Source organism: Ambystoma mexicanum, chromosome 7q (assembly GCF_040938575.1).
Source record: "Ambystoma mexicanum isolate Mex_15411 chromosome 7q, UKY_AmexF1_1, whole genome shotgun sequence".
NCBI lineage: Eukaryota > Metazoa > Chordata > Amphibia > Caudata > Ambystomatidae > Ambystoma > Ambystoma mexicanum.
In genome coordinates, this window is record NC_090941.1 from 316,373,908 (window position 1) to 316,398,256 (window position 24,349).

Below are 24,349 nucleotides of genomic sequence, written 5' to 3' on the forward strand. Positions count from 1 at the left end.
TCTGTATGTCCCCCGCGTGCCAAAGAAACTGTGAGAGATCCTTGAATCCTCACAAAGAAGGATTTGCCAGGCCAGAAGGGAACATTGGCAAAAATATACAGCAGTTTTGGCAATAACGTTTTGACAAGGGCCAATCTACTCGCTAGTGAAATAGGAGCCGGTTTCCATCGTGCAACTCGCTCCTCCACATATCGCTCCTGGGCAGCATAATTGTTTCACAGTGCCAAGCCCTTTTCCCTTGATATAATAACCCCTAAATATTTGATCCAGTCAGGTGCCCATTGCAAGGGGAAGTCCCCGTGTGGTTCCCTTGGCGGCTGTTAGCAGAAAAATCTCTGACTTAGTATAGTTTACTACAAAGCCCGAGTACTCTCCGATACGTGTAATATCCTGCATAATCGGGTGTAGATTAACTTGCAGATCTCTGACATAAAGTAAGTAGTCGTCTGCATACAATGAGATGATCTCTGGGGGCCCTGCAACTGTATCCCGTGCTTCCTGTGGCGTTCCCTAACCAAATCTGCCAACGACTCAATGGCCAGGGCAAACAATAATGGCCATAGGTGACAGCCCTGATGAGTGCCCCTACCGAGAGCAAATTGTTCGGACACTTGGGAGTTCACCAAAACTCTGGCCACCGGTTGAGTATACAGGAGCTTGGTATAGCGAATCATGTTGGAGCCAAGCCCCATCTTCCCCAATATGGTAAATAGATACCCCCATGACACCATATCAAGCGCCATCTGCGCGTCTAGCTTCACTGCCGCCGCAGAGGCCTCTGGAGCCAGCCTCGCCATAACGTTAAACAGGCGACAGATAGTTAGGGTTGTTGATCTACCGGGAATGAAGCTCGCCTGGTCCTCATGCACCAGGTACGGCATCAGCGGGAGCAAGCGGTTCTCCAACGCCTTCGCATAGATCTTTGTATCAACGTTCATGAGTGAAAGGGGTCTATATGACCCACTGTCTTTGCTAGGTTTATCTGGTTTCTGCAACACTATTATTGTGACTTCCCGTATCAACTCCAGGAATAGCAAGCTCTCCAGAGATTCCTCCCAGACTTTTAGGAGATGAGGATCCAATAGTGCACCATACTCTACATAAAACTCAGCTGTAGACCATCTGGGCCCGGGGCTTTGCACTTTGGAATCCCTAATAACGGACAGTATTCCCTCAACAGCAAGTGGCATATTCATTTGATCTCTGGCACTTTCAGGCAGCTGGGACAGAGGGATATCTTCGAGCAGGGAGTGGATAGCCTGCTCCTCATGCTGTTGACCAGTCCCATATGTCTCATATAATCTTCGAAACACAAGGACATCCTGATCAGTCAATTTAATATACCCTTGCGCGTCCAGGACACAATCAACTTGGGTGGGTCCCCTTTCGCAGGGCACTATTTGAGCCAGTGTCCTCCCTGTCCCGTCCCGGCCCTTGACTGTGAAAAATACCTAATTTCCCTCTGTGCATGGTTTCAGAATTGTTCCAAGGTGGTGCGAATACGCGCCAGCAGCTCCGGCGTAGGAACAGCAGTGTAAGCAATTTCCAACGCCTTGAGCTTATATTCGCAAGTTTTTAAGTCGCGCCAAATAGTCTCAAGGAGCCCAAATTCTTTAGAGATTGCCATCCCTCTAATAAACACCTTAAACGCTTGCCATCTAATGCTGTACGATGTGGCATTTGGAGTATTGCAGAGAAAGAAGGTCTTTATATCGGCTTCTATGTCGGCCTTAAATACTATATCCTGCACCGTTTCTGAATTGAATCTCCACACCCTGCGCTTGGCATTCCTCCTACCCAATGCCAGGCGCACCACTACAGGAGAATGGTCTGACAACGTACGTGGTAGAATATCCGCAGATATCACCTTCCCCACAAGCGATTGTGAGAGAAGGAAGACGTCGATACGCGATGCAATATGATGTACTGAACAGTAAAAGGTGTAATTGCGTGCCTGCAGGTGCAGCAGACACCATACGTTCCGGATAGCTAACACATCCATTGGGCACAACAGGATGCGTGCAGCTCTAGATGGGGGCTGATGGGCCGCACTGGTCCTGTCCATGCTCTGGTCCCAGATGAGATTCATATCTCATCCCCACCGGATAGTTATACTTGGGAATGCAGATATAATACTTGCATTGGTGGTATACAAATCAGGGGAATCTAGGACCCGTATGTGTTAACTAGGAGTAACTCTGTGCCTTCAAGGATGCCATATCCAATCACATTCAGGATCAATATGTGAACCTCTCCCAGTACATTTCAGTGATGATTTGTGAATGAGAGTAAAATCTCCTAGGACTGGATCGAATAGGAGGTGAAGTACCTGTTTTTTCTACACAATGCCGCTATATTCCCACTGACGCCAGCTGTGGCATGCATTTCCTGGAGGAAGAGGACATTGCTCTTGTGCATTATGCCATAATTCTCCTTTTATTAGAATGCATACCCACGTCTTGGATGTTCCACCTCATCACATTAACCGTCACCGTACTTCCATGTAACCACATCTCCCCTGTGAGAAAACCAAAGGCATCTCACCTCCTAGTCCCTAGGGATCTGTCATCCAGGTGGCCAGGACACAGCCATCGCTTTTGGATTCAGTTCCTGGGGGTGGATCAGTGCAGGAAGATCACCCGGATGAGGGGTCCTCGGTGAGTGGAAGTGGGACACTGGAGGGCGAGACGCGGCATTCCCTTCCCAGTAACACCTTTTCCCAATCCTAGCCAGTAGAATACCTAGGCATTCAGGCCCCCCGCCCCACCCTCCCTTTACCGACACAAACACTTTCTCACTGACAGTTCCGCGTGAGGGACAGCGGACTAAAACCAGAGCCGTAGACCTGGCTTGTCCCAACACCATGGATAGGCAAGATCAGGCAATTAAGGATTATTATACACACTTGACTTCCATCACACTTCCCCACATGGATAAAAGGCGGAGCACGAAAGCACACTCTGAGCGAGGCAAAGTACACGAGGAAACAGCAGTTCTAATATGGCAGTTCAATACAAGGAGAAAGACGGTTGAGACCAGAGAGAGTTGCCAGGACGAAAGCACCTGTGCCCTCTAAAGACTGTTACTTTCGTGAGCTTTGAAAAGTAAGAAACCGAATATCAGGAACTAAGGCTGATCACACCTGCACAGTGTGTAAGAGGTACCCATGTCTCTCCTGTGTCGACAACCAGGGCGGGGAGGAGCGCTTGTCCCCATGGTACTGTCCTTGCTTCCTACAACAAAGCGGCATAGCAAAACACTGCACAGCAGTTGAGTCGGAGATACTGATACCAAGCCAGCTTGTGTTTAGAACCAAGGTTGTAAGCGGCAACTTTGGATAAAGAGAGCAGTGTGTAAGGCATTGATGATGAGCGACGCAAGTGTAATTGGAATCAAAGAAGTAATTGAACTTTGGGAGGCAACCTAAGATACGATACACAGTGTTCTGGCGCCACGTGAGCGCTCATTCGAAGGCCTCTCTTAGGTATCCAACTGATGCTGAGTGTGAGAAAAAGGAATATTGAAATGGAAGTGCTCATGCAACAGGTTTTGCTAAATCCCATGCACATTCGAAAGTCTTCGATAGTTTAAAGTACCTTGCAATTGGGCTGAGCCCGGCTGAGAGAGACTAATTGACCGAAAGTAAGGGATCTGAGCCTGGCTAAGGGGATCCAGGGTGAACCGTGAGTCACCTGCGAAAGAACTCTAGAATACAGTTATGAAAGGGATCTGAGCCCAGTAGAGGGGTGTCCAACGTTGAACTTTGTTTTTGAAAGGGATCTGAGCCTGGCTGAGGGGGATCCTGGGCGAATACCCATTTTCAATATTGGTCAATATTGATAAAAGGAAAAATAACTTTTAAGTGTTGTTTTGTGTACACCAGGCCCCCGGAGTCAAGAGACTTGCAAGAAGCAAAGAGACTTGGACCTAGGAGTCCTTGAACTGTGAAAATAGATGTTACACTCACCTGGTATCCACAGGGACGCCACCCAGCTGGGTTACTCACTGGTATGCTTCTCAGCTTTGCCCTGATGTGGTCTGTGGGGAAGGTTCTGCCTGAAAATACAGGAGGACTGTGTTCAAGACTGACCGACTGGGGTAAGTATCCTCCCTCCACCCCTGTATGCTTTCAGTCCCTCTGGTGCCCTCTCCTCACCTTGTGGTAGAATTAGGCGTGCTCTCCGTCCTGCCTTCTTTGCAGGGGTGCGTTGTCTTTCATGGGCGAGTGTGGTCCAGTTACTTCACTGACGCCGGCCCGTTTGATATTGTTCAGGTTGGTCTTATTGCTGCTCTTTAGTTTTGTTGCTATCCTGCATGCCTTTCTTGGTTTAAAATGTCTCTTTTTTTCTCCCTTAGGTATGCAGAGCTTCAGCGCGGCGAACAGGCCTGGTTGAGCCCCGCTGGTAAATGATGGCGCATTAAGAGCGCTATGATGCGATAAGTAAGCGCTGTGCGCAGCGCTGCAAAGTCTTGCCTTTGCTAATCTGTGTTTTCCTTCCTTGTGGGTCGCGGTGTTCTTCAGCACAAGTGGAATGTCCGGAGTGGTGCCAGCCGAGAGGCGACCAGCCCGGTAAGCTTTTTGAGCAGTTTGTAATTTGCAAATGTCTCTACAGCTTTCTTTAATGTTGCCTCTATCTTCCTCTTTCAGGTCGTTCTGTCCGGGAGGCGTGCAGATTCGAGAAAGCTGTTCTCAGTAGCTGCGAGTGTTTAAAGATGAAGACTGCAGGTAAGATGATGCTGCTGCTAATGATGTTCCTTTTGTCTCCTTGCAGGTTCTGCTTCTCCGAGGTTCGAGGGAATAGCTGGACACGGTGAGCGTCACGTTGCAAGCTGCTAAGAAACACGAAGCATGTTCTGCAGTCAGGGTGTGGTTTATATGGCCCAGGTAAAGTAGTACCAGGGAAAGTAGTTCCAGGCCTGCCACACCCAAAACATTAGACTGCATAGCTTGGTTCTTAGGAACCAAGCTATGTGGATGCCTCCATGTTGGCTGACAAAACAAAAAAGTAGTTCCCAAGCACATTGTTGTTCATGGTGTATGAGCCTGGCGCCAGGACTGGCCCCATGGGGGCTTTTGAAGAGGATGCCAGGTTCTAGAGGCCCGAGTCCTGACTCCACCTGGCCAATGGGTTTGCCAGAGGGGGTTTTGGGCGAGGGTCATGACAATAGAACTGTATCCTTGTGCCGCAGAAGCCAGAGTGTGTGCTTTGCTCGAGTGACCCGTGGGGAAGAGAGGCCAACGACCCAATCATCCTGACTTATCCTTTTGTGAACACTTTTCTTTTTCATGAACTTCCCCCAATACTATTTGTAAAATTAGTAGTAAGGATTGGCAATAGGATTTTTAGTATGGGCCCTTTTATGTTAACAAGACTCCACTAGGACTGCATTCTTTATTATTTGATGGTCGTAGCTTGCTCCCATCTTGGATTTAGGTTTAGATAGGCGTTTATCTCACCCTTGTGAAAGTTCAATAAGCACCCTTCAACTGTGGTCACTTGTGTCTGTCTTACTGCTGATACCATGCCTTCATTACACCCCGGATGCGAAAGCCACTTGGTTCCATGCATCCAAGACCACGCAATCCGTTCCATATTATTATGCACCCCTGTCTGCCAAGACATTTTTATGAAACTTTTCATCCCTCCCGCCAACCACCCCTCCAGCCCGCCTTCCAAGCTTGTTTTAACTGATTCCCAAAACCCACCTGCACCTCCCCCGGCCACACCCTCACTTCCCACCTACAACTAGCAGTGACAACCTCCCACCCCCCCACACCCCACTCCACACCAACCAGAAGAACAATTTCATCAGCAATGGGGCAAGCTGTCTTGGGCCAAGGCAGCAACCATGAATACACAGTTACTGTTTAGAATCGTCAAGTACACATACACATACACATATTAACTCCAGTTACCATTTACGAAGAAGCCAGACAAATCACATATTAAACAGTAAAGTGACTCATTTATATATCAGTGGAGACAGGCACAGCGGCCGGTTTAGTCAGAGGTATTTTGGCCTCTCTACATTTCACTGCCTCATACGGAAACGTAAAAAAAACAGTTTCCCATTAATCTGAAACCAGAGCCTACCCAGGTATAGCAGGGTGTATTTCACGTTGCAGTCAGGCAGCAGCTTCTTCACCCCTATGAATCGCTGCCTCTCCTGCTACAACTCTACAGAAAAGTCAGGGAAAATACGGATCACTTGTGAATCCAGTCGCAGTTGCTGTTTCTCGCAGGCTTACCGCAGCAGCAGGTCTCTGTCCCTGTAGCTCAAGATCTGTGCAATAATAGGTTGAGGAAAGTCCCCTGGCTTTGGTTTTGGGATGAGTGCACTATGCGCACGCTCAACTGCAAACATGGGGGACAATGTCGGATTCCGCAGTAACTGATGGAGCAGCGCCTCCACTGCTTTCTCCATGTTGGCCTCCTCCGGTACTCCCAAAATATGGACATTGTTTCTGCGTGAGCGTGATTCCAGATCATCGCATTTAGACTTCATGTATTTCATTTCTTGCATGAGTGTGTCAAAAGTTGTTTGCAGGTCGCTCACCCTGTCCTCTGTAGTGCCAATTCACTCCTCGGCCTCATTTATAACCAGGACCTCCATGGCAAACTGCGCCCAAATTGTGGTCACATTCATTGTCATGTCGTCCAGCTTCTCATGGACCGCAGCACAGCCGCTCTGCATTGTTTCAAGCATCTGCTGAAAATGTACTAGGACCTGTATAACCTCCAGTTCTGGGGAGGCTTCGGGCTGCTGCGACTCATCCCCAGTATGCTTAGGGGTGGATCTGGTAAATTTGTCCATACTGCCAGTCTTTTTTCCCCCACTCTTTGTCATGGCGAAGCATTGCAGCTTCAGTCGCCGTGCGTGTGCTGCCCAGACCACAAAAGAAGGGCCCAGGCACCCCGATCAGGCCAGTGCCCTATGTTCCAGCACTGTATCGAGCATTCCCAGACTCCTTTCTCCAACCAAAGTGTACGATATTCTCGAAAAAGTTCTCCAGACTACGGCCCAGTCTAATGAGGTGGGCCACCAAATTACTCCAAGAGCGCCCCTGCACTTGTGCCCACTCACCAGGACTATCGGGGACCACATGGAGTCACACAATGAGGAGCACCTGCTTCCATGAAGACCACCGTATCTGCGCTGCCAAGCCGCACCAGGGGCTCTCCACCTGTCTCGAGGCACACATCCCGTGCCCCGAGCAGCAGCACAGCGGATCGCACTGCCAATGGGGCCCTACACCATAAGCCTGGATTAATAATTAGTGCGGCGGCCTCCCAACCTCTCACTGTCTCTCTGCTGTGATTTGCTGCCATGTTACAGCGTCTCGGAAATGCCCCAGTTGCAGCCCTATTTCAGAACATGTGGGCCAAGAGAAAGCAGGATTGGCGTCCTCCCTGCAATGTAGACACGCCAGCAGCCGTTGACGCCCACCTGCTCACTTCATGGAGGCTGCAGTCCAGAGGTGCATGTATCTCCGTCCCGCGATCCAGTCGGGAGAAACAGGTTACACGGCTGTGTTCAGCAGATTGCGCACTGTCAGAAGCCGCAGTCTATTTCAGGCTTCACATACTCCAAACATGCAGACTTTGTACAAATCGGCTGCTGTGGCTCAGAGCTTCACAGCCAGGAGGCTGTTGCGCTCGGCTGTTCAACAGATCTCCCCCCGCCCCCACCCGAATGTTGAAGACGTAAACCTAGAAAAAAGACACTATATGTGGTGATCTACAATTTCCTCCATCTCCAAAAAACTTTTCACTCCACTTTTATAGGCCATCTATGTAAAGAGTACCTTACCTTAATAAGTTCAATGGAAGAGCAGATCCTCATAGAACAGGGACAATGCAAGAACGCTCAGCAAGGGTCTTCTTTTCACAAGGGAATCCTTACAACCATTTTTCATCTGTGAGGATGAAAACCCGATTTGAAAAAGATATGCAGGAGAAACGAGCACCAATGGGTCATGTATGTCAGCTATTATCCCTGTGGTGAAGCATTATTCGGGCACCTACCTCAGATGTCAGTAAAGAGAAATATGAGGTGCAATACAAAGCTGTGGGAGTCATTTCCTTGCAGACTCATACTAGATCCATTCTGTCAGTGACAGCCCCAGTGTGCACAGTATTACAAAGAGCTGTGCTATCGGAGCAGACAAAAGAAATGCTGCAGGAATAATGAAGCATAGCACATTGAACCGTGCAGTACTTCCTCCTGAAGTCAAATTGGATGCTGGGCTTAATCAACCAATGGGAATCTGCTGGCCTGCAACACCTGTGGTAGATCACCCACCTGAGCGATTAAACCAATCCAAAGGCTGTGCACTACCTAAGAATTGAAAGTACCAATGGAATAACACCATAAATGGATTATAGATGGCACACACTTATGTAAGGCAGGTACGCAACAAGGAAAGCGAAGGCGTTCACATGAGCCTGCAAACCACAAGGAAAGTGGAGAAAGAGAGCCAGACTCCAGGATCAACCTAGAGCAGCCTGAATTTGCACCATAGACTGGCAGACCAGGATACATTACATGACCAGGGCACATTTGACAACCTGGGCAAGATGCTGGTAAGAGCTGAACGGCCTGATGAGCTGTAAGACATGAGAATCCTCAGAGCACGAAATCCCTTACCATTGAGTCAAACACTACCTGACAGATTACACATGGCAAGCTGTGTGCTATACGACGGTAACTCTGACTGGAGCCAAGATGCAAGCTGTTCACTATGCCCAACTTGAAGTAACAGGGCTAAAGAAGCAAATTGAGTACTACATTCCTATGACTGTGAATTGAGCCAAGAAGTGGCTAGTGGCTAAACTCTATATCCTCAAGCATGTGTAGTCGACCAGAAACAAAGAAAGAGTATCCCTACCACATGAGATGCACTTTTATTTAGTTCGTTGTGAGAGACCTGAGGGCATTCTCACAAATAATCTGAGGATCCTTTGTTCAGGTGGCCAGGGGAGGGCCATTGCTCTTGGATCCCAACCATGGTGGCAGACAAGCGAGGGAGGATCACCTGGGCAGGGAGTCCTCAAGGATTAAGGGGCAAGCGCCTGAAGGCGAGGCATGATATTTCCCCATACCTTGCCCCAATCCATTCTACCCTCCCTCTACTTTCAATGGATATTGTCATCCAGACCCTGCCTTACCCCATGGCTTTCCCTCAAAAGGAAGGAAGATGGAGAAACCCAGATCTAAAAGTAAACCAAACCATTTTCCAAAACATGGCGCTAATCTTTTCTCTCTTTCCTCAAAACCTAGAGGGTATTCTGTAACCCTACTTTCTCCTTCCCGGGTATATTGCTCTAATAACTGAAACAAACACCCATTCATTACAACTACCTCAATACTCCCAATTAGAACAAATTAGAAATGCCACTCATTCAATATCATACACATCACTGTAATCCTGAGGTGAGAAAGGGAAGATTAGAGGCATCACTCATTTATTATCAGAAACAGAACATTCCCCCACCCCCCCATTCTTATAAAACATGTACAGGGACGAGGAAGAGGTGATCGGGTGGAATGAGGATTACCCATAGAAACAACATAGGAATACAAAGTGAGGCCTACCGTGTGACACCCTTGCATTGTCCCACTAATAGTCAGGCAAGGTCAGTCACTTTATTCTGACTATTCACACCTGAATCCACTTGGCTCTTTACACCAGTATAAAAGGTGTGGTTCTGCCCAAGAGTATGAGCTAACTGGAGTTGCTGATGGGACCAGAAGAGCCAAGGAGCAGGGAGCTGCAGTGAGAGAAGTTTGGAGAGTCCGCAGGATAGCAGCGTGACGAGACGCTGGCCCAGTGTGTTTTTAGGGGCTGCAGCGTGACTAGGGAGCAGTGTCTCCTGAGAGCCCGAGTGAGGCAGACTGCGACCTGCTGGCCGAGTCCAGAAAAATGCTTGTTCCCTTGGGACGTGTGCCGGTCCCAATGGTGCCTGAGGGGCAGGTGGTGAGACCCTGATTTCAACCCAGTGTAACCCAAGGAGAACGCTCACCAGCACCACTCTTCCCGGTGAGTTTTATGAAAGTGAAGATAGAAACTCAGGAGCGTGCGGGTGGCTGGAGCGGGAGTGGAAACGGATAAGATTTGTAAGCGGCACGAAAGTAAAGAAAGCAGAAAGAAAGAGAGAAGGTAAAGAAAGCAGAAAGCAGGAGAAAAGAAAAACATGAAGAACGATGCGCTAGTGGCGCGGAAGTAAAGAGATGAGAGGAATGTGAACTGTTAAGAATATAAGGGAATAGGGTGCGAGCGACCCAACACACTGAAAGTGAGAAAACGTGAGAAAGCCAAGAGAAGGGTGCGAGTGACCAGACAGACTGGAAAAGTGAAAGTAAAAACGAGAGACAGTAAAGAGGGTGCGAGCGGCCCGAAAGCAGGAAAAGAGGGTACGAGTGACCCAAAGGCTGAAAAGGGAAAGTGCAAGCGGCTCGACAGAAGAGAAAGGAAGGTGCAAGGGTGCACAACCAAAGGAACAGAGTAACAGAGTGTGCCAGGGGCATGCTAAAGTCAAGAGGAGTGTGCAAGAGGCGCAGCAAAGTGAAAAGAGGGTGCAGGTGTGCACAGCAAAAGGAAAGAAAGGTGAAAGAGAAGAAAACCAGAGTGAAAAGGGCACAGGAGAGAAAGGTGCCAGAAGAAAGGTACAAAGTACGAAAAGAGGGATCAGAAGTCAGAATGGTTGCGAAGGGGAAGAGTCAAAGCCCGTGTTTTTGAAAGTCTCTAGCACTAACCCATGGAAAGAACTGTGAGTTGAAACGGTGCTTCCTGACAAGGTGAACTTTTGTTTGAAACTAATGGGACCTAGGCTTGGGGAAGGGACCCTGAGAGGCCCACTAAAGACATTGTTGAACTTTGTGAAAGGCCTAACAAGAACTGTACAGGGAAAGGTGCATCCTCACAGGAGAACCTTGTTTGTTTGAAGATAAAAGGGGCCTACGCTTAGAGAAGGGAACCCCGAGAAGCCTACAAGGACATTGTGAACTTTACAGGAGAGGCCTAGACCTGGGTAAGGAAACCCTGGGAGGCCTGAATGGAACTGTGAATCCTCAGTTGAGTTGTGCTGTAAGAAACTGTGAATCTTTTGAACAGTGCGAGGTCTGGAAAGAACTGTGACTTTTTGTTTTGAAGCCAGAGGGGTATGAGTCTGGGGAAGGGAACCCCAAGAGGCCCAGAGACATTGTGAACTTTATTGACTTGCTGCAAGAGCCCTACGTAGAAGGTTCCGAGGGCAACCCTTTTGAGTTAAACTATTTTTTAACTGGCAGAACGACACCTACTGGTAAGACTACCTGAAATCAGCTGTGGTTTACATTTACTTTTTAACCACCATTTTTCCTTTAAGAAGACCCTCTATCACATTTGGTTTAAGATTGAGGGCAAACATAGGTTTGGACACAGACGAATTTTGGTTTTGGACTTATGGGTATCAACGGCCCTTAAAAGCATCAGTTGAGGGAACAATCCCCTTAGAGTTGGGGCCAGGTAGGCATTACATCAATCCCACACAATTTGATAATAAAGGTTTTCATACTGTTACTTTAGAGTCTGTGTCTCTCTTGATAGTATGCATTTCTCATGCCGCCTGATCCAGTTTCTTTTTTTTTTCTTCCAAAAATGGAAGATCCTTTTCAGTTGTACAGGAAGCTCATCAATTCCAAAAGCGTTTTTCCCTATGTTCTTTTCTTCTGAACAGAAAACTGAATAGAACAGAAAACTGAGTAATTCCTGTTCTAGCGATTCCACAGGTAAGAGGGATGACCTCCTGTTCCCAAGAATATTGTAGATCAACTCTACTGAGAAGGCGAACAACTTATAGCTTAGCCCACCCCGACATCCTGTGCTGCAATGAATCCTAGATGCTTTAGAAAAGGATTTTTCGAGGGGATTGGGCCCTCCGACGTATTCCATATCTATGACAGTAATCACCACAGCTGTGCTGCTTCGGAAAATCTTCGGCTCCTGCGTCGATGACGTCGATACGCCGCCCTCAAGGACCTCCTCCCGAGGGCCGACGTCACTGGATGTTAGAAGTAGGACGCACGACGCCCGTAGCCTCAGTTCCGTTTTTTCCGCGAACGTGTTCGCTTCGGAGATCTCGGCGTGCCTCGACTCTTTGGAGTTTCTGTTCTTCCTCGGTTCTTCGAATCTGTTCGTATTGTGAAGTATATTCTTCGTGAAGATGTCTAACTCGTCTTCCACCCCGTGTCCGGGCTTTAAGAAGTGCAGGGACTGTGGGTCCAAGATGTCGGTGATGGACTCGCACGACGCCTGCCTCTGGTGCCTCGGGGAGGCCCATGACACAGATGACTGTTGACTGCCAGTCGCTCACGTCCAAAGCCTTGCGGGAGCGCAAGAAGAAGTTGTCGGTAGGTAAGGTGTCCAAGCCACGGAAGTTGAGGTCTGCGGGGCTTTCGACGGACGATTCGAGGGGCGACTCTCCGCATCGTCGTCGGAAGTCCAGTGGGTCTCGGTCCCGGAGTCGGTCCCGCCACTCCTCTGCCTCTTCGAGGCACTCCCGGAAGCGCCGTCATCAGTCACCTTCCCCGTCCTCATCCGAGGACTCCGCCCGTCGGCGGGTCGCTTATCCCACCAAGCATGCAACGCCGGAGGAATGGGCTTCCTCCAGGAAGAAAATGTTAGCGATTCTCGAATCGCAGGGCACTGGTCTGTCCGCGCCTCTGAGTGGTGTCGGTCGTGATCGGTCGAAAGACACTGCTCGCACGCCCTTGGGCTCGGGTGGTCGGCACGATTCGCGGGAGAGACAAGGGGAATCGTTCTCGTCATGCCCGGTCCTCGACGCGCTCGAGACCGTGTGCACCTGTGGTGTCTTCGAGGAAGACTTTGACGCTGGTGGCGCCGAGGTCGTCAACAGACTCTTTCGAGGCCCCGCCTCCGAAGAAGTCGTCGATGCCATCGGCACCCAGGCTGTCGAGGGACACGCTCGGGGCTCCGGCCTCGAGGCCTGTGTCGACGCCATCGATGCTGTCTGCGCCGCGTTCGGCGTCGACGCCGATTCACTCGATGCCTTTCGAGGCTGTTTCGATGGGGGTACCCCGGGGCTCGGTGGAACCCCCTAGAAAGGCTCTGGCCAAGGTCAAGCATGGCTTTGTTGCACATTCTGTGCCTTCTTACCGCCATCTTGAGCTTATTTCAGAGGTGGATGAGGGCTCTGATGATGGCATGGTTCCTGATACGGTGCCAGACGAGATTCTCTCGGGCCATACCCAAATTGAGGACCTGCGGCAGTCCCTGCACGATGCCAGTGGGCTGGACACCTCTCCGGAGGTGGAGTTTTGTAGGCCTGAGCCAGGCACTCATGCCGACTCCTCGTACCAGTGCCTTATGTCCATGGTCACCGAGTACTTGGGGTGGTCTGCTCCTAGAGGGGATTTTCTTCAGGATGACCTTAAGGATATCCTCGACTCAGTTCCACCAACTGACCCGGTACTGCCATTCCATATGGCTCTACAGAGGAGGGTGGCGGCGGCTTGGACTGCTCCGGAGAGTCATCCCGGCAGTGGGCAAGTCTTTGCCGCAAAAATACCTCCCTGCCAGTAGTGACCCCTGCTACTTGACCAAGCAACCCACTCCGGAGAGTTTGGTGGTGCAGGCGGCTACGGCCCCGGCAAAGCAGGTGTCGTATCCTACCATCCCTCCTGATAGGGACGACAAGTGTTTTGACGGCTGGGCGAAGAAAGTATTTTCTTCAGAGGGTATGGCGCTTCAGGCGGCCAACTCCGTATGTTCCTTGTCGTGTTTCATGCACACTCTGTGGAACTGTGGTTCCTTAGTGGCTGAACATATTCCCGATGCCATGCCATGTGTGAGGCCGTTCAGTCGGGGTTGGACATGGCACATTGCGTCAGCCGGTCCATGGCGGCGAGCACCGTGATATGCAGGTTGCGTGGTTGCAGAAGTCGGGGTTTGCTCCTGATGTGCAGGCCCGGCTCCTCAACATGCCCTTTGACGGGGAACATCTTTTTGGCAACAAGGCTGACGAGAGCCTTGAGAGGTTGCAGACCTTAAAAGCTGCAGCAAAGTTGTTGGGCGCTGCAGTTCGCCAACCTCTGCCTTTTCATCCTAGGGGACAGCAATGAAGGGGAGGTTCCTTTCGTTATTACTCATCCTTTGGTAAAGTAAGAGGAGCTGAAAGTCAAAGGGGCAACCGTAGAAGTGCCAGAGGTGGAAAACAAGGTACTCGAGGTGCCGAGGCCGCTCCGGCTGTTGCCTCTTTGCCCTCAGGCAACGCCGCAGCCGCTTCAGCTCAGTCATGAGGCCATGTCCCATGGTTCGCCGGTTAGGGGAAGGCTGGCGCAGCATCTTGCAGAGTGGCGCGCCATTATTTCAGATGTGTGGGTTCTGGAGATCATAACACACGGGTACTGTCTTCCTTTCCGGCAGAGGCCTCAAGACAATCCACCGGGGAATCTCTCTTTGAAGAGTCCAGATCCGCTCCTTGCACGGGAAATTCAATCCCTGCTGGAGAAAGGCGCCATAGAACTGGTGCCTGTAGCGGAGAGGAACAAGGGATGGTATTTCCCTTATTTTTTGATTTCCAAGAAAGACTGGGGATTGAGACCCATCATGGACTTGCGCAGTTTGAACAAACTCCTCAGGAAGGACAAGTTCAAGATGGTTACTCTCTCTCAAGTCCTCCAGGCCCTTCATCTTCAGGACTGGTTGGTGTCTCTCGACCTCAAGGACGCTCATTTTCATGTGCCGATACATCCAAAGCACAAGAAGTACCTGAGGTTCGCGGTTGCTGACTCGCACTTTCAGTTTCGGGTTCTGCCGTTCGGATTGTCCTCCGCCCGAGGGTCTTCACTAAGCTCATGGTAGTGGTGGCAGCGCACCTCAGGAATGGGGGTATTCATGTCTACGCCTACCTGGACGATTGGTTGATAAGGGCACGCTCTCCCGAGCAAGTCCTGGATCATCTGTCAGTCACCTGCCACTCCCTCCACAAGCTGGGCTTCTCCCTCAACTTAAAGAAGTCCCATTTGACACCAGCTCAGAGGCTCCAGTACATCGGAGCTGTGCTCGACACGTGCCTGGGGCAGTGTTTTCCTCCCCAGGCGAGGGCTCATCACATTCAGCAGATGGTGCGCAAGTTTCAGCTTGCCCAAAGTCTCCCGGCGTTCGAGTTCTTGAGATTGCTCGGCCTCATGGCATCCTGCATTCTTCTGGTGCCAGAGGCTAGGTTGCGGATGAGATCTTTGCAATGGGCACTCAAGCTCCAGTGGTCTCAGTCCTCCGGCAGGTTGTCGGACCCTGTTCAGGTGCCGTCCTCGGTCGCCCAGGACCTTATGTGGTGGGCCGTCGAAGACAATCTGATGAAGGGGGCTCCATTTTGGCTACCCTGGCCAGAGGTGACGATCGCGACAGACGCATCCCTCACGGGATGGGGAGCTCATGCCAACGAGTTGACAGTCAGCGGTCGTTGGTCTCCGTCAGGGTCCAGACTCCATATCAATCTGTTGGAGCTGAGGGCCGTCAGACTAGCCCTGAAGCTTTTTCTGCCGACTGTGCGAGGGAATAATGTCCTGATCCTGACGGACAACACGGTGGCCATGCACTACCTCAACAAAAAGGGGGGGGGCAGGGTTACTTCCTCTGTGCAGGGAGGCGATGCAGCTCTGGTTCTGGGCAATCCAGCAGGAAGTTTCGATCTCGGCAGTTCATATGGCCGGACACGAAAACGAGATGGCGGCGTTCTGAGCAGGCAGAGCGCGATCTCTCACAAGTGGTTGTTGGCTCAGGAGATTCTCCTGGAGATCTTCGCCCTTTGGGGGACCCCTCAAGTGGATCTCTTCGCCTGCAGTGTCAACCGGAAATGCGAGAGGTTCTGCTCGCGGGAATTTCCTCCAAAAGGAGCCTTAGGAGACATGTTTGTGGTGGAGTGGTCATTCCCACTGTTGTACGCGTTTCCTCCAGTCCCCGTCATCACGCAAGTACTGCGGAGGTTATGGAGGTTCGGTTCCTCCTCATTGCTCCGGCGTGGGCCCGGAGGACATGGTACCCGGACCTTCTTGACTTGTCCATCTGCCCTCCACGTCGTCTCCCCTACCGAGACGATCTGCTCTCACGGGAGGGGGGTCAGGTTCTCCATCCAGAGGTCAGATCCCTCAACCTTCACGCTTGGTTTCTGAAAGGTTGAGGTATAAGGATTGGGACCTCCCTGAAGACGTGATGGAGGTGTTGCTCTCGGCCAGACGGCCAGCAACAACGTCCCTGTACCGTTGCCGTTGGCGTAAGTTCTGCGACTGGCGCAGGGTTAAGAATGTGGATCCTTTTGCATGTGACATTCCTGTGGTTCTGTCTTTTTTGCTTTCTTTGGCCCACAGGGGCTTGCAAGTGGGTACCGTTAAAGGTTACCTGGCGGCGCTGTCCATATTTAAGCACTCGTCTGAAGAGTGTTCCTATTTTAAAATTCCTTTAATTTCTCAGTTTCTGAAAGGGCTCACTAATGTGTTCCCTCCGTCACGTTTCCAGGTGCCCGGTTGGGATTTGAACCTTGTTCTCAAGTTTATGATGGGTGCTCTGTTTGAGCCTTTGCATTCATGCCCTTTGAGACTGTTAACTCTTAAAACTGTATTTTTGAGTGAGTGAGTTACAGGCACTTTCAGTTAAGCCACCTTTCACTGTGTTTCATAAGGACAGGGTTGTCCTTAGAGTTCGTCCTTCCTTTCTTCCGAAGGTGGTGTCAAATTTCATTTAGGCCAGAAAGTTGTTCTTCTGGCGTTTTATCCTCCTCCACATCCTAGTAAGGAAGAGGAGAGGCTCCATAAGCTTGATCCTAGGAGAGCTTTAAGCTTTTATATTTCACGCATGTCCCGGGTCAGAGTGGACGATCAACTCTTCATTGGTTACACTGGAAAGCATTTGAGACAAGCTGTGACTAAGCAGACTTTGGGCCTCATCACGACTTTGGCAGTAACCCTTAAATCCAGCGGTAGCGCTATTACCGCCGGATTTAAGGGTCTGCCAAATCAGGACTTTGGCGGATTTCGCCCCAGCTCTGACCTGGGGGGAAATCCGCCGAAAATTCATGCTCATACCGCCGGCGGGAAATCCGCCGGCGGTATTAGCGCAAAATTTCCCCATTGAGCCCAATGGGGAATGGGGCATTCCCGAATGGGGAATGGGGATTAACATTACCGCCGAACTCGTGATCCGGCGCTATTAGCGCCGGGGAGTTCGGCGGTAGGGCAGATTGCGCCGGCGCTAATAGCGCCGGCGTTACCGCCCAAGCCGTGATGAGGCCCTTTGTCTCGCTGGATTATTCTGGCTATTTCTGAGTGTTACCGCTTTGCGGGTAAGGACCCACTGGTCGGCTTGCAGGCCCATTCTACCAGGGGTATGGCTGCCTCTACTGCCCTACAGAGGGGTGTTCCTATTCGTAACATCTGTGATGCAGCCACCTGGGCTTCGGTACTTACTTTTGTCCGTCACTACTCCCTCGATTCCATCCATGGGCAGGATCTGGCCTTTGGCAAGGTGGTCTTTTACTCCGCAATTTGATTGGGCATTCTAAATTTCTGTTTTCTAAATTCTTTTCCCACCTCCTTGCATTGGTACTGCTTTGGGAGTCTGTCATAGATATGGAATACGTCGGAGGACCCAATCCCCTCCAAGAACAAGTTACTCTCTTACCTGGTAACGTTCTTTCGATGGAATGGTCCGACGACGTATTCCATATCGCTCCCTCCCTGCCTTCCCCGCTACGGAATTTCTTATGTGATTGCAGCTTACGTTTCCACAAGGCTTTGTGTGTCAGACTGGCAGAAGACTGGTGCCACACGTTTTGGGAAAAAACTAGAACTGAGGCTACGGGCGTCGTGCGTCCTACTTATAACATCCAGTGACGTCAGCCGTCGGAGGAGGTCCTCAAGGGCGGCGTATCGAGGTCATCGACGCCGTACGCAGACGCCGAAGATTTTCCGAAGCAGCCCAGCTGTGGTGATTACTGTCATAGATATGGAGTATGTCGTCAGACCATCCCATCGAAAGAACGTTACCAGGTAAGAGAATAACTTGTTCTTTTGTTGCAGTTCGAACCCTAGTCTCTACAGGCGTTTGTCTGAAAAACCTCCTGACTACCAATAAAACAAGTTAAAAAGCTACTTCTCTTGTCACATATTCTGTCAGTCCTCCACAGCTCTCATGTTCGAGAGGTAGGCATGTTTTGCTAGATGGATATATCAGAAGTCTCAGGTTTGTTCAAAAGAATGGAGAGAAAATGTGGAATGGAAAATTTCAAACCATTTATTTATTTATTTAAAAACTTGTAAAGCGCAGACTATGGCCTGAAGGCGCCTAGGCGCTGTGGGGGCAGCAGTGAATCAAGAAGGGACCACTACACATAAGAAAATTAACAAAATTGGGGAAGTCAGAACAGATATGTTTTCAGCGGCCTGCGGAAAGGAAAATAGTCCTCAATGGCTTGCAGCGAGGAGGGAGCGAGTTCCACAATATGGGCGCCAAAACTGAGAACGCCCCCCCTTGCCGGGCCCACTGAAACCTTGGTATTCTTAGAAGAAGCTGAGATGCGGAGCGCAGGTGTCTGGTTGGACAGTATCGTTTAATCTTATTCTTGAGTCTTGCACTCTATTCTTGATGCAACTGGGAGCCATTCCAATGTTTTTCTTGATGAAGACCTTGATCAGTTGGTGAGGACTATAGTAAAACAAAGCTGTTAGGAGGTTTTGTGGGTCAACCGAAAGGAGTATGAGCAAGGGTCAAGATGTATTTTGAGAGCAAAGTCGGACAGGAAGGAAGCTTGGGAGCAGGAAGATATTGTCTTCCAGACCCTGAACAAGAAGAATGTAGGTGAAGGGTGCAGAGTAGAGTCTTCTACAAGGAGGAGGACTTAGAAGGTGATGCCGAAGTGGTCTAATCAGGAATCTGGCTTGAGTAAAGAGCAGGAGACGGCTGCCTGCAACAGTTATCAACACTTGCACCGTATGTGTCTTGTCTTTTCCCTTTTAGACACTGTTTCTCCTTTGCATTGTTTCTCCAATAATACAACAAGAGGTATTGAAATAGTCTGTTATCCCTTCCACGCGCTCTTTGGTAGGTACGTAGTTTTGTTTGTCTGTGAATTAACTAAACCTGGCCACAACCACTCTTGTAGACTTACAATATGCTCCCCAACCAGTCATGTAGTAACAAACCAGGACGGGGAATCTCTGCTTTTTGAAACTCATGTTTTGCTTTGTTAGACACACTCTGTTATTTTCATAGTTCTAAAGCCACTTTCCATTCACTGCTGAGTGTCTCTGAAACAGATTGATGAATTTGAGACCTGTGAACAAATATCGAAGGTCCAAGGTTAACTGCAGCATTGGCAGATGTCAAATTGCCATTGTACGTTTTGTGGGGGTTTTCTTTGGTCATTATGACCGCTTGTTGGAAGCATTTGTCATGAATTTGAAATGATATGCCTGGTTGACATTTTTGGTAACCACATAGATATTTCACTGGAACATGTATGGTTTTGTGTTTCCTAAACGATTTCTTTTTTATTTCCTTTTCAGAACTTTTTCAAGCAATTCAAGGAAATGGCAGCTGTTCTTGAAACCGTGTGACCAATGTGCGCTCTTTCAAGTCCTGATTTGAAACTTTTTATAAGAATTAATTATTTGTAGGCCTTTGATTACTAATATTTTTGAAAGCTCTATAGAGAAGCTAACACTCTATATGTAATGTGCAATAACAAATAAATACAATTGTGGTTTGTTATTTCTAATGCTCTGGTATATTTCCATTTCCTGTATTTCCTTCTGGTAATTATGCTTGTATTTCTTTCATATTACCTTGTAGATGTTTTTTCTGCATATTAATGTGCTTTTGTTTGATTATTGCCTCGACACATACAAAAAGAAAGTTCAATCGCATATGATCTCTACTCCTCCAACTTGTCAACATACTAACTAAACTATGCTTTCCTGCTTCTGAGACAGTCGTTCAACAAGAAACAATTTTTGAATCTTCCCATGGTCCTTTATTCCCTGGAATGTAGAGCCTTACCTCTACCAAACAACATTCTATCAGCGAAAAACATGCCATTGTGTATTGATCCGGGGGGGAGATTAGCACATTGGTACTGTAATGAGCCCAGAGCACTAGAGTAATGGAATTATCATAGCCAATGTAGCATTACCTAACATTCTCCCTTCTTGTCGCAGTGTATTCTAAATGACGACATAACTAGCATTAAGACATGTGCTTTTTGTGGACTGGTAATAGCCCCGGGCTGGGTGGAGGGCGTCTCCTAGGGGACCTGGAACAGAGTACTAGAGAGAGTGGCTGGATGGCAGCGTCTGTCGGGCAGTCTTCATGGTCAAAGACAAGGTCAAGAAGGCTGGGCTTTGGACTGCGTGTGTGCTGCTTGCATCCTCCTCCATTATCCTGGTCCTCTGCAGTATTTGTTTCCAAAGGCATACGCCTCTGCGGCGGAACCGTGGGGCTATATCCTGCTGCGTTCCGGATAGGAATCGGGGCCGGGAAGCCCATAAAACTGCGGATTGTTCTGCTGGGTCTGTAACGCACCACCATTTTCCACCTACGCAACTGCTGGTGGTCAGGAGGCCTTCAGACATCGGACGAGTGGGTGCTGTCAACCAGGCATCCCGCGGTGCAAGCTAATCCGGCAGTCGGACCGGAGCACTGCCCCTTACACCATGCTGCGCAATGGGCATCGGAGGGAGCGTGGCAGGGGAGCTGCGGTGGGGACAGCATCTGCAGCTGCCTGAACACTCACTGGGCGTGCCGCTGGGGTCTGCCTCACTCCCCCCACCCCAGACTGCCGTAAAGGAGCAGGTGGCCCTCTCTGTGTGCCCCTGAAGCGGAGCGTCAAACTGGTCCAGGGTGAGAGGCGCAGCAGCCTGTGTCAGACTCCCCTTTCCCTAAAGATCCGGCGGGGATTCTGGTGCTGGGCTGGGCCCCACAGAGCCAACTGAAACCTACTGCATGTGTCCCAGACGAGGCAGACCGGAGTGAAACCCCTCCCCTGTTGATGATGCTCTTAACTGGGACGGCACTGCTGCCGGATGCCTGCCACTGAGGGAGGCTGGCACGAGCTCCCAACTATACTCACGCACCCAGCAGGACGCCGCACAAGAGGTGAGGAGGGACAGGGGTACCTGCTGGTGCAGTGGGGGATTATCTGTGGTGGCGCTATATATCCTGAAAGGGCTGTGAGGAGCCCGTGACATGCCCATCGCTACCCAACTAAGCTGCGCCCCTACCAAGACAGCAATTAGACAAATGGTGCAAGACACGGCAGGCTGCTGGTCCATGCCAAGAAACCACTGTTGAGGCAGGACACTGCAGTGGCCGGAAAAAGGACCCTGCTCAAGCTACCAGACAGGCGCCAGACATCCCTTTCTTGCAGGAGGAGGACAGCAGAACGCTTGCCCGGCAGCGCCCTGTCACCACAGAGCGGGAACACAGCAATACCTTGACACCTCAGAGAAGCAGAGGGAACTGCCCCGCGGCTAGAGACCAGGAGAGTGCTGTTGTGGGGTTACCCTTATAGTGGCAGGTGCCAACTGGTGCCACTGTCCTTGCCACTCCAAAGCTCTACCAGGGGCTGGACTGGGTGTTGACAGTGGTCCTTGCTTGTGACCGCAGCCGGGCACACACAATGGTCAAGGACAGAGCCAAGTGACAGACCCTGCTAAGTAAAATGGACCTCTTCATGGTGGGAGCCTCCTAGAGGCCCACGACCCAGGCCCCAGAGGCTCCGGACATAGGCGATGAGCTGCAGAATCAACCCATCACCCTCGCTGACATCATGAAAGCAATTGGAGAGTCGAAAACATCTCTCGAAGGGAAGATTGGGGGCTTATCCACAGAGCTCTCCTTTCTCAGGCAAGATCTCTGCAACCTTGCCTTGAGAGTTGGGGAGATAGAACAACGGATCTTGACTATGGAAGACACTATCAAGCGGATGGAAAAGCAGTTGGCCGCGATCACCCAAAAGGTGACTCAAGAAAACAGAGTAGAGGACAAAGGTGGGCGGGTCCGCCGCAATAATATACGGATCCTTGGGGTCCCGGAGAGGGAGGAGGGGCCCAGTGTTGAGATTTTCCTAGAGCAAGGGCGCAACAAACTTTTTGCCCCCAAGAAACTCTCCAGGCTTTTCTATATAGAGCGGGCACACAGAATCCCTACACGGTGCCCAGTCCCAGGGGTACCGCTGCGCACAATAATTGCAAGACTCCTGAATTTCCGGCATCGGGATGCCATACTTCAAATGGCTCGGGCCACTGACCCCATCACCTACAACGGCTACGGCATTGGCTTCTACCCTGACTATACTTAAGAAGTCCAAAAGGCCCGACAATCCTTTCACTCAGTGAAAAAAGAAGCTACGGTCCTTGTCTATGAAGTATGCGCTGTTCTTTCCCACATAGCTCAAAGTGCGCCACAAAGGGGTAGCCCACCTGTTTTACTCCCCTAGAGAAGCATGGGAATGGCTGGAAACCCAAATCCTCAATGGATACCAGTGGCGATCAACAAAAGGACCAGCTGGGCAAAAACCAGGAAGCGACCACCCCCAGCCACAGTCAGACTTTCAAGCCGCTGACTCACCGAGGTCACCACGGCATGCGGAGGACCAAGACGCACCGTCACCCAGGCGTCCATAACAGACCAATGATACGTGGGGACCTGACAATGGCGGCCACCGATGTGGGATCCGTATTTGGAGTCAGGTTTTAACCCACTAATGTTCAGTTCTGAAGTTCCGCGCCTTGTTGTCGCACAGTTCGGGCTACAAGTGATTCAGGTTGGGGGGGAGGTGGAGTACAGGGTGGGTTGCAGGGACTGTTGGTTTGACAAGAAGCCACAAAGAAAGATGCTCAGCTTCGAGCAGTGCTTCATTGAGGGAGACCCAGAAGCATCATTTGATCTGCATAAACCACAGTCAGATAAGGGGATAGATGACCAGGAAACTGGAGTTGTTGCTGTTTTTTTCTTACCGTTTTGTTTTAATGGTTGAAATCTCACAGTCTATGCTTGATGGCTATACAGACGCAGCGGCGGGGGGTGGGGCAAACACGGAAGGAAACATGGGTGCTCATAAAGCTGGTTGGGCAACGGGATGCATCCCACTGGTTGGTCATCTAGGTTGTCCACAATGGAGGGGGGGGAGAGAACCCTGTACACACTCTGCAAACACTTCTCTGACGCCAATGACTCATGAGGGCCAACTAACCCTGCTCACATGAAATGTTAATGGGCTGCGCTCCAGTATTTAACGCAGGCTGGTGCTACAATTCCTGAATAGGCACTCATCCGATAACGCACTGCTTACCGAGACACATCTTATGGGGACTGTGGGTAACTGGGGACATAGGATGCAACACGTGGGATATAGTGGCAGTATATACGCTCACACTTGAACTCCTGGAGGACCTGCAGGCAGTACTGCTGGTCAAACAAGCAGACTACTGGGTGCTGGGCGGGGATTTGAACGAGGTGATGGACGTGGTCAGAGACAAAACGCACTTGGGCACTAGGAATGGGCACCTCGGATCACACTCCTGACCATGACGCTAAAACAGGGCCGGAACACATCCAGACCCACCTGGCGCCTCAGTGCATACTATCTTGGGGTACCGGGAGTGGTGGCAAAACTCACCCAAAAAACAGGAATATTTGTCCCTGCATGAAGGCTCCGTTGACAGTCAAGTAACATTGTGGGAGGGTTACAAGGCGGTGCTTCGGGGGGGAGACCCTCTCTCTGGTGTCAGCTCATTGCAGGCTACACGGCCGGGAAATAGAGGAGGCAGAGGAGAGTGCAGCTAGGGCAGAAGACGAGTTCGTTGCAGCAGGGATGGGGCTTTAAAGGATGCTCTGGTTACGGCCCAGGAGGCTCTGAGGAACCTGGCATTAGACAATGTGAGGACCGTCCACTGGGCCATGCGCAGTCCAATATATGAAACTGGGGACAAAGCGGGGAAAACCCTTGCGTGGCTGGAAAGACGAGACCGGAATAAGGGGCATGTACGCGCCATACGACGGGGGTTAGAGGGGAATCACTCTGCGGGGACGATGAGATTGCAGAGACATTCGCCATCTTCTATGAGCGTCTCTACTCCCCCTCCGCCCCCAGTCAGCATTGTAGGGAAAGGAGGGCCCACACTTCCTAGACTCAGTCACAATCCCTGGACTGGACTATCGGAGCAACATACAGGTAAACTAGAGGCTGAGATCACGGAGGAGGAGGTGGCCACAGCCCTGTTCCAACTCAAATCCGGGAAATCCCCGGGACCGGAATGTTTCTCAGTAGAAATATGGAAGAGACTGGGGGAA

General features: G+C 50.4%; 1 protein-coding gene across 1 annotated transcript in view; it reads left to right on the forward strand.

Moving 5' to 3' along the window:
- COMMD6 (COMM domain containing 6) overlaps window positions 1-19,775 on the forward strand; it is a 351,187-nt gene extending 331,412 nt beyond the window's left edge. Inside the window, exon 7 of the mRNA XM_069639380.1 lies at window positions 19,564-19,775. Coding sequence (XP_069495481.1) covers window positions 19,564-19,614 — 51 coding nt within the window. The 3' untranslated portion in view covers window positions 19,615-19,775. The remainder of the gene's footprint in view (window positions 1-19,563) is intronic.
- The last annotated feature ends 4,574 nt before the right edge of the window (window positions 19,776-24,349 follow it).